This window comes from Salvelinus fontinalis, unplaced genomic scaffold (assembly GCF_029448725.1).
Source record: "Salvelinus fontinalis isolate EN_2023a unplaced genomic scaffold, ASM2944872v1 scaffold_0537, whole genome shotgun sequence".
NCBI lineage: Eukaryota > Metazoa > Chordata > Actinopteri > Salmoniformes > Salmonidae > Salvelinus > Salvelinus fontinalis.
In genome coordinates, this window is record NW_026600746.1 from 50,651 (window position 1) to 60,287 (window position 9,637).

A 9,637-nucleotide genomic window follows, 5' to 3' on the forward strand; every position below is an offset into this window, starting at 1 on the left:
AACTTCCGACTTCAACTGTATGCATGCAGCATTGGTGTGATCAACTTGGCTCTGAGAGGTTCCACGACAAAGATATTGTAATTCCAAAACCAATGAGCCTTCGAGTCAGAATTATGCTGTTGGGTGCGCCTCATGCTTGTGGAATCAACTTTTGTCTTCCTTAAAAGCATTGTTGTTTCTTTGCTAAACCCTTTGTAGAATACCAAACAAAGATCAGAATGCCCTGAATGCTGGCTTGAAAGCTACCATGAGTAGTACTGCTTGTATTATTGGCATTTTGCAAACAATCAATTATTTAAACTTCCTTTCATACTCTAATGCTGACCGATAGTGTTAGATTGTTGTTCTGGAATGTTCTTTGACACAGTCAAAATGAACTTTTATTGATTGAGTGTCACAATTCTGTCAAACAGAATTTACAAATTGAAGAACATCTGTCAACTGTAAGCCAGATACTAAAACATCAGCATACTGTATGTCATTTCATATGGTATTTACAGTTGTGACTCAATTAAGACATCAGAATTCCAAGCCTTCTCTCAACCATGACAAGTGTCCTCATGACCAGATATTCCATCTCACTCAGTCATTGCATGTAAACTGGACACACACACACACACACACACACACACACACACACACACACACACACACACACACACACACACACACACACACACACACACACACACACACACACACACACACACACACACACACACACACACACACCAATTTACATGATGGAATAGAAACAAGGTCAGAATTTGCATCTCTCTCTCGTTTCATCCTATCCCCAAGCTTTCAGGTAAAGTGCTTTTTAATCAAACAGGTAGCCTTTTGGCAATCAATGTTAACTTCACTTTATCTGTCATAAAGCTTTTAAAATAACATTTCTTAAAACGGCATGTATTTATTTAATTACATATGCATGGCGATAGATGACATTTATCCTCATATATCAGTGAGTTGACGGTTTGACATAACACTGCTCTCCCATCGCATACCACTAGAGGGTAGAAAAACTACAAATACCAAATCTAACCTCCCAAAGCTGCTAGTCAACACCATTGAGGTATAAAAGAATGGTCAACACCCTGCTCATTTTTAAATCACAGGACACCAGCTACAAGCATTTCGCTACACCCACAATAACATCTGCTAAACACGTGTATGTGACCAATGAAATTTGATTTCAGGAGGTTAATGGAGCCTAGGGCGTCCTTATAAATAAAAAATGTCCATATCGACTGAACATCTTCATCTTGTTTTGTACTACACTCTCGTGGAAGCGTTGAACAGAGTAGCTGATTTGGTTCTGGGAGCAGAGATTCATCTTGGACCGACCGACAATACAGCTGTGCTCTGGATAATGATGATGTCATAATTATAGGATGATGAGATTGTAATGAATCCCCCGGATCCCATGGAAGCCTCCACTTCCTCCTCATAGCAGCTCGTCCCAGATCAGTTTGGGCTGTATAGCCAACTGGTATGACCATAGCAGCTTAGCTATAGAGCAGATCTGGGAACAGGTTATCCTCCCACACACTGGTCATTTTCATTAGTAAGAAAACAACAGTTTCTCACTAGATAGGTTCAGGGAGTCACTCCCTCCCTGGTATGCTATGGGAGAGCAGGGTATTGTTAGACAGGGCCACAGTGTCCCCCGATGTGCGGGGGAGCTAGGGTCAGTCTGTCCTATCTGGTGTATATCTCCTGTCTTATCTGGTGTCCTGTGTGATCTTAAGTATGCTTCCTCGAATTCTCCCATCTCTCTCTCTCTCTCTCTCTCTCTCTCTCTCTCTCTCTCTCTCTCTCTCTCTCTCTCTCTCTCTCTCTCTCTCTCTTCCTCTTCCTCTTCCTCTTCCTCTCCCCTCCCTGAGGACCTGAGCCCTAGGACCAGACCATGCCACAGCACTACCTGGCCTGAGGACTCCTGGCTGTCCCCTCCCTAGTCCACCTGGTCATGTTGCTGATCCAGTTTCTGCTGTTCTGCCTGAGGCTATGGAACTCTGACCTGTTCAGCGGACGTGATACCTTATCCCGGATCTGCTGTTTTGACCCTCTCTCTCTCTATACTGCACCTGCTATCTCGACCTCTGAATGCTCAGCTATGAAAAGCCAACTGACATTTACTCCTGAGATGTTGACCTGTTGCACCCTCTATAACCACTGTGAATATTATTTGACGATGCTGGTCATCTATTAAACTTTTACAACATCTTGAAGAACAACCTGGCTATAATGGTCATGTACTCTTATAATCTCTATCTGGCACAGCCAGAAGAGGACTGGTCACCCCTCAGAGCCTGGTTTCCCTCTAGGTTCCTGCCTTTCTAGTGAGTTTTTCCTAGCCACCGGGCTTCTACATCTGCATTGCTTGCTCTTTGGGGTTTTAAGCTGGGTTTCTGTATAATCACTTTGTGACATCTGCTGATGTAAAAAGGGTTTTCTAGAAGAGAAAAAATATGACAGAAAAACACATGAATGTGTTTTTGGAACACTGCACTTTATCACGTTTTCACGTGTAGTTTCATGTTGTCACATGTTATCACATTAACTTCACATAAGATCACATGATAACATGAAAACGTGTTTTTGGAATACCTCACATGTGAAATGCATCTGTGTTTTCACCATAAGGGCTGTTTTAGTCTGTTTTCTTCCGTTTGGTGCCAAATGAACATGGCCCAGGGCGCCAGGAAAGCATATATCCTCCTTCCTAGCTCCCTACCCTACAGCCCAAATCCTGCAGCTGTTGTCTCTGAGGCCTGCTGGCCTGGCAGGACTGACGTGTGGGGGTGGAAGGATGGATGTCTCTGGCCATCTTTCACTCTCTAGTATTTGTCTTTTCTTCTGCTTTCTCTTGATCTCTCTTTCTCTGTATTTCACTCTCTCTCTCCCTCCAACCCTGCTCCTGTCTCTCTACCAACATGATTGCAACACGTTTATATATAGACTATAGATCAAGAGAAACAAAACGGGAAAATAATCAGGGCTTTGACTGACAGAGCCAGCTTCCCAATCCCCCTATATGCGTTGGCTGTGGTAGCCATGTTGGTTTAGTAGCCCAGTGATAGTTTTGTTGTTTTGACTAAAAGGGATGGCTGCTGGCCTTCCCCTCACCCTGCCTGGCTTTGCATTGCTGGGTTGCAACGTACATATAGCACATAATTAATGAGACTGGGTTGTCGTTTGGTTGTCTGGACAGCAGCAGTGCACATGTCACTGGCCGGGCCCTCCCTGTGTTTCCTGCAAGTCTCCAACACACACAGAGGGAGAAACTCACAACCCTCACACCGTATCCAGTCGTCTCATTCGTCTATGTCTAAGCCCCTCTGCCTACCCTCCTGCCTATGCCTGTTTTCATCTCTCCCAGGGAGAGAGGGAGAGAGACAGGGATTGGAGGACGGAGGGAGAAGGGGAGGGCCCAAAGGAGAGGGAGGGGGAGGAGGGAAATGAGAGTTGCGAGGCAAAGGACTGGTCACATGACCAACAGCCAGAGCTCTGTTTACAAACCAATGAGAGAGAGAGAGAGAGAGGAGAGAGACCCTTGTATTGAATTGAGAGAGGCAGAGGCAGAAATATAGGAACAGCAGCAGCAGCAATAGCAGAAGCAGCAGAGGAGGATCGAGGCAGATTTCTAGACCACCATTATGGATTGAGACGGAGAGGGAACCCGGCCACCATGACCAGGTCAGCTGGAGGTGGGAGACTGTCTTTGTATCAACATTTTTCTCAATCGAAGCAGCAGATGGTTAGAGGGAGAGTAGGAACTTCCCCCTCCTAAATACACACACACACACATACATACACACTAGCAAAATATCCCAGCTAGAAGACTGTTCTTTGTGTTTTGGGGGAATCATGTTTTTCCTGCTGTGAAGAGTACGCTCTACCCCCCTAGTAGATCAGGGCACTGAAGGAGTAGAGGAAGAGGAGGAGAAGAGAGGGCAGACAGAGGGGATAAGGCTTGTGAAAATCCCTCTGTTCAGACGGATTTGGAGGGGGACAAAGCAGGGACTAATAGCCCCCACACTGGAATAAGAGCAGCGACTGTTGTTTGGAATGGTTTTCTGTCACTGTGATGAACTGGACAGTTGTTGTTTATTGCAATTTATGGGGCTGTTTTTCTCCTGAATGCAAGTTGTTTTGATTGGGGGGAAAGGAAATGTGTGTTGTTTTGCTCAGTGTTGAGAGCAGATTTCACCACTTCAACAGTGGTCATTGACATGAGGTAAGAGCCATGTGACTAAACTGATTTCTTCGTCTCTCTCTGACAGTCATCACAAGGACGTCATCGTCAATGTTGAGAGAGGAGAAGGAGCACACACAAGGACTGCAGCACTCCCAATCCCACATCTCCCAATCCTAACCCTCGGGAGCTAATCCAGATTTGGGAATGTCGCGCATGGATTGCTGAGTGGACAAAACCACACAGCCAGAATCTTAACAATCTTCTTCTCGGAATTCTGATCATCTTCATGGTTTTGCTTTTGGACGATCCACCACAACCTCAAACCACCCCAGCGACTCGTTTGTCTTCTTTTAGCCCCAGTTTAGAGACTGATTTTGGGCTTCCGGGCGTCGGGGTAACCTGGTAGTTTGGCCCTCACACAGGTCCAGCCTTCTCCTGACAGGGCCTGGATTTACTGCTGCAGTCCTGGGAGTCAGATTTCATGCAACCGTTCCAATGGTGTAACGGTAAGTGTTTTTCCTCAACCTTCTGCCAAGTCAATGTAATGCAGTCCGTAGCTTACACAGCCTGTGTGTTCCACTATAACTCTCCCCTCTCCCTTGAACTCTTTACTGACTGCTAACAGGGTTTCTGTAATTGATATGCTTGAGAAATGACGAAATTGAATGTGGGTTCATTTGGGTTTTGTCGAAAGGGTGAAACGGCACTCAAACTAATTCCATTTTCCAGGGTCATGTTTAGTTAGTTATATATAGGCTACATAGCAACCATCATGTAACTGTAACTAACGGTACTACTAGAGGTTGTTGAGCTATTCGATGCCTAGCCGGTCTCTGCATATGGTCCATTCTACATCTGAGAAAATAAACTGTCTATGTAACCATGTTTCAATTCTAAGACCCCCCCCTACTCCCATTCCGCCCTCCCTTTACCCCAATGTCAAATTAATGACCCCATACCCCCCACTGTGCTCAAGCTGTACCCCTTCTATCACTCCAAATTAAGTGACACGGCCATGGCCGTTAAAACAGACTGGCAAAGAGAGGGGGGTAAGGGGGCATCTCGTCCGTGGTGAGGCAAATTCACAAGAACAGAACACATGGGGCATATGGGTGGAAGTGGTGCTTCCTGGTTACCATTGTCTTGCCAAATGGTGCCTCAGTCCCTAGAGTGTTGTGTGTCTGTTCATGAAAAGGCTAGCTAAAGCTCCCAACCAACCCCCACCCATGACACACACACACACAACCCACAGGCCAGCCACCTAGTCTGTGAAGGGGAGTCTGTGGAACAGATGGCGTACCGACGGAAGTGGAGCCACCGTACTCCATGTTGGTTTAGTTCACTGCCAATTACGTGCCTCGGCTCCAGTCAGAGGAGAGCAACACAGAGCAGTATGGGTGGGATGGGAGCCAAATACCAGACATTCACTTCCCCCTCCCTCCCTCCCCACCAAATATTGACCTTGTCGGTTGAATTGTCAATACAAGGCTTACTAGGCTTTCTAACATGCAGCCCTAGATAGTAAAACACATGTCGGTGGCTCTTGTGTCCTACATGGAGGATATAATGGAGATGTATTGTCTAAGGGAGGAATATCATACATTAAGCAATGCAGTTATAACAAGAGCCCTATATTTAGATTGAAATATATTAGTCCATATATAAATATGTCTCTAGTTATAACGCCTACATGAGAAGTGAATCAGCGAGAGAATCTGTGTTTTAGTGTCTCTCTCTCCTGTTTAAAAGGTGTGTAAACAAGAAGCTGTGAGCCATTTGCATGTGGGAATATGTCCCCGGATCCTCTGTTTTGAGAGGGGAAAACATATTAGTATTTATAACACTTTCATTATATGGTAAGTGAGGTAAGCTGTGACATGTTTTCATTCAAGTCCCTCTATTGTTTTGACAACCTTTTTCATGACAACAAGCTGTGTGCAAATATTCTTCTTCTTCTCAGGATGCCTGTGGTTTAGGTCTCCAGCACTTTGAGACGTACTGTGGACTTAGCAAGATGGATACCACTTACCACCTGCCACTCAATGTCTACGTGATAGTGCTGGGCATCGGCCTGTTCGTCTTCATGCTCAGCCTCATCTTCTGCTGCTACCTCTTCAGGTATGTAGGGTCATCACTAGCTGGAACAGCCACAAAGTGATAAACCCTGCCTATTTCTACAATTTAACATCTGAATTTAAACCTAACCCTAACATTAACCACACTGCTAACCTTATGTCTAACCCTAACCTTAAATTAAGACCAAAAAGCTCATTTTTGTGCTCGTTAATTTTGACAATATAGTGAATTTTGACTTTGTGGCTGTGCCACCTATTGGAAACCGTAGGGGGAAGGACCGAAACAAAGATGGTTGCTGGCTGGTTGCCATTGCAATCAGGATATTAACATGTAGACTTATCCACATGGAGGCTTCGCTTATTATGCTTCAAGAGCCTTTATTTAATTACGTATTGTCATATTATAGGCCTATGATATTATTTATATACAGTACAAGTCAAAAGTTTGGACACACCTACTCATTCCAGGATTTTTCTTTATTTTGACTATTTTCTACATTGTAGAATAATAGTGAAGACATCAAAACGATGAAATAACATATATGGAATCATGTAGTAACCAAAAGTGTTAAACAAATCAAAATATATTTTATATGTGAGATTCTTCAAAGTAGCCACCCTTTGCGTTGATGAGACATTTTAAAGTGATGCTACAGAGGTTTTGTATAATTGTGCCAAATTGTGTACTACGTCATCCATTTCGTGTACGTTATCGCCCCCCCAAATAAGAAACATTATGAATTCCAATTCACACAATATGTTTCAAATTTGTAAATCAAATCAAAGTTTATTTGTCAACTTAAGTGCTTAAGTTCCCAGACTCCATCTTTAAACACGGCCATTTTGTATTTGTCTCTCTGTAGGTTGAAACAGCAAGGGACGAGGGAGCAGTTCAGCTACAATGAGGTAGGCCTATCACTACACCAGCACATGTAGCACTGGGGTCTGACCCGGGTTCAACTACTACTACAGTATTTCACACTATCTGTTGTCGTCAGCGTGTTTTGAAACACAACGCCCACTACTCTTTATAGTTAACCTTCATTACGTCATCCCTGGATTTGTACCAATACCGGTGTGTGTATCAAGTAGCTTACACACTCTAACACATGTACAAACTGCTTTTTTGATTTTTTGTCCTCAATAGGTGGTTCTTAAAGGGGCAGGCAAGAAGCTGAGCCTTCTAGGAGTAAGTCGTGTTATTCTGTGTGACGTTTCTATTTCAATGCAGATTGTTTGGAAAATAATGTAACATTTTCTGAACCATTTCTGTGTGGCTCGTGTTAGCTACCTGGGAAACCCCCGCGGCGATGCTATGCCTTTGATTTAACCTGGTGTTGTGTTTGAACTCAGATGATGTATTTAACTTCGAGCTAAGGGCGGGTTGACTCAATCATTGTTCTTGTAAATGTGACCACACACACACACACACACACTAACACACATTTTTCTTCCTGCCCTTAAAGCAAACGTGTGCAGTATGTTTGGAAGAGTTTCGGACTAGAGATGAGCTAGCCGTGTGTCCGTGTTCACACGCATTTCACAAGAAGTGAGTTAACCATCAGGCTCTCCTTATAGACAGAGCTTACAAAACGTCAACACATCTGTGGTCATAATGACGCAGGCAGCTGAAACAGGCAGCTGAAACTAACATGATTACATCATAAATCCTTCTGGTTCCAGCCTCCCTTCCTTGAAGTTAACATCCTTGTCAGATCAATGATTAGCTCACGGAAGAAAGAAAAAGAAAAAGGAATGAAGGACAGACGGAATAAATGAAGGATGCTATCTCTATAATATTTGAACAGGTTATGCACTTTTGAGGAAATCTCAGTCTATTTTGTGTGTCCCATCCAGGTGCCTGCTGAAGTGGCTGGAGATCCGTAGGGTGTGCCCCATGTGTAATAAGCCCATCCTCAGGCTCCACCCAGACCCCACACAGGGAACTGAGGGGCCCCAGGACCCAGAGGAGGTGTGAAGCACCCACAGGGGCCACCACGACCGCCATACGCACCTGTACACATTTACACGGAATTGATGGTCATTTTATGGACATCACACAGAGTCGATTGTATTCTTAAAGTGGCTTCCATGGTGTTAGTCTTTGACTGAGCATTAATCAATATGGCTGGGGGTTTGGCTACTGTATATGGATGTTGATTACACCCGTCCAGGCCTTTCAGATCGTCAAGAAAGTCAACGATGACCGAGGGGCAGGGCGCAAGAGAGTGTTTCAGGATCGGGCCCTACTAGTTTAGCAATGGAACCTAAAAACAAAATGATAACTCTAACATTGAGGGATGTGGTGTTTGGAATTTGGCCATACTAGCATGCCAATGGGGCTTCCTGCAAGAAATGAAGGATAGGGGATCGGGTGCAGCAGGTCAGTTTGGGATTGCGCCCTAGCAGTGGAGCTTCATAAAGCTGCTGTCTATCCTCCCCTTTAGATCAGTGAGAATGAGTGAAGGCTACACGGACACTCCTGACCCGAATATTAATTTTGCAGGTCAGCAGTGTACTAATAGTATCTCCAGTGAGAATGAGAGGAAAGTGACATAGGAACGGGAGCCACTTTTGAATACGGAGTTCTCCCCCAGTCATTGGACGATGCCTGGTACAACACTGCCAGAAACAGCCAATCACAAAACGACACGTCAGGCATTCTGAGAAGGTCATTGGTCGAGTATCAGGATTGATGTAAATGGATACCTCTCATACCTCAGGGGTGTTACAATACAAGCCAGCACAAACATGCCATTCAATACCATGTGCCACACACAGAACATGTCCAATACTGCCAACTCCAACCTAGGTAACACTATACTGAGGGAGTCAAAACATTGGTCACGTTCCAGGCCGACTACATTGCAGTCGCGCTGCACACAGCAACAAATGGTTCTGCGCCACGTCATCGACTGAGCATATGCGGTTAGCTGACATGTTAAACACTTATCCAGGCGTGGAGATCCGGCAAGCGACTGCAATGTAGTCGGTCTGGAACGCAGCCAATGAGATCTGGCAAGTGACTGCAAAGTAGTTGGTCTGGAACGCAGCCAAAGGCTGGAATCCCAAAACCAGTCCAATACCAACATCACAGCAGCTCTCTGATGTACAGAACTATATATCCAGGAGTGTGTCTGAAATGGCACCCTATTCCTTACACAGAACCCTATGCAGGCCCTGGTCAAAAGTAGTGTACTATATAGGGAATAGGGTGCCATTTCTGACACAAACCAGGTCCATAACCTCGAAGACTGATAGATAGCTAGTCTTGCCTGTATGTATGTATGTACGTAATGTTGTGACCCCCCCATTTTGTATCGTTTGTTGCTTTTAAATAAAATATGTATCCTCTCTGTGG

At 44.7% G+C, this 9,637-nt stretch overlaps 1 protein-coding gene across 2 annotated transcripts; it reads left to right on the forward strand.

Moving 5' to 3' along the window:
• The first annotated feature begins 3,505 nt into the window (after positions 1 to 3,505).
• Positions 3,506 to 9,632, forward strand: LOC129846427 (RING finger protein 122-like). Of its 2 annotated transcripts, none has more exons than XM_055914356.1 (7): positions 3,506 to 3,710; positions 4,287 to 4,707; positions 6,162 to 6,319; positions 7,140 to 7,182; positions 7,424 to 7,465; positions 7,743 to 7,825; positions 8,134 to 9,632. In XM_055914356.1, the coding sequence occupies exons 3-7, from the start codon at positions 6,216 to 6,218 to the stop codon at positions 8,252 to 8,254; spliced, it is 393 nt and encodes a 130-aa protein (XP_055770331.1). In that variant the 5' UTR covers positions 3,506 to 3,710; positions 4,287 to 4,707; positions 6,162 to 6,215; the 3' UTR covers positions 8,255 to 9,632. The 2 variants fall into 2 exon arrangements, with proteins under 2 accessions (XP_055770331.1, XP_055770332.1); XM_055914357.1 differs by having other exon boundaries at positions 3,506 to 3,699.
• The last annotated feature ends 5 nt before the right edge of the window (positions 9,633 to 9,637 follow it).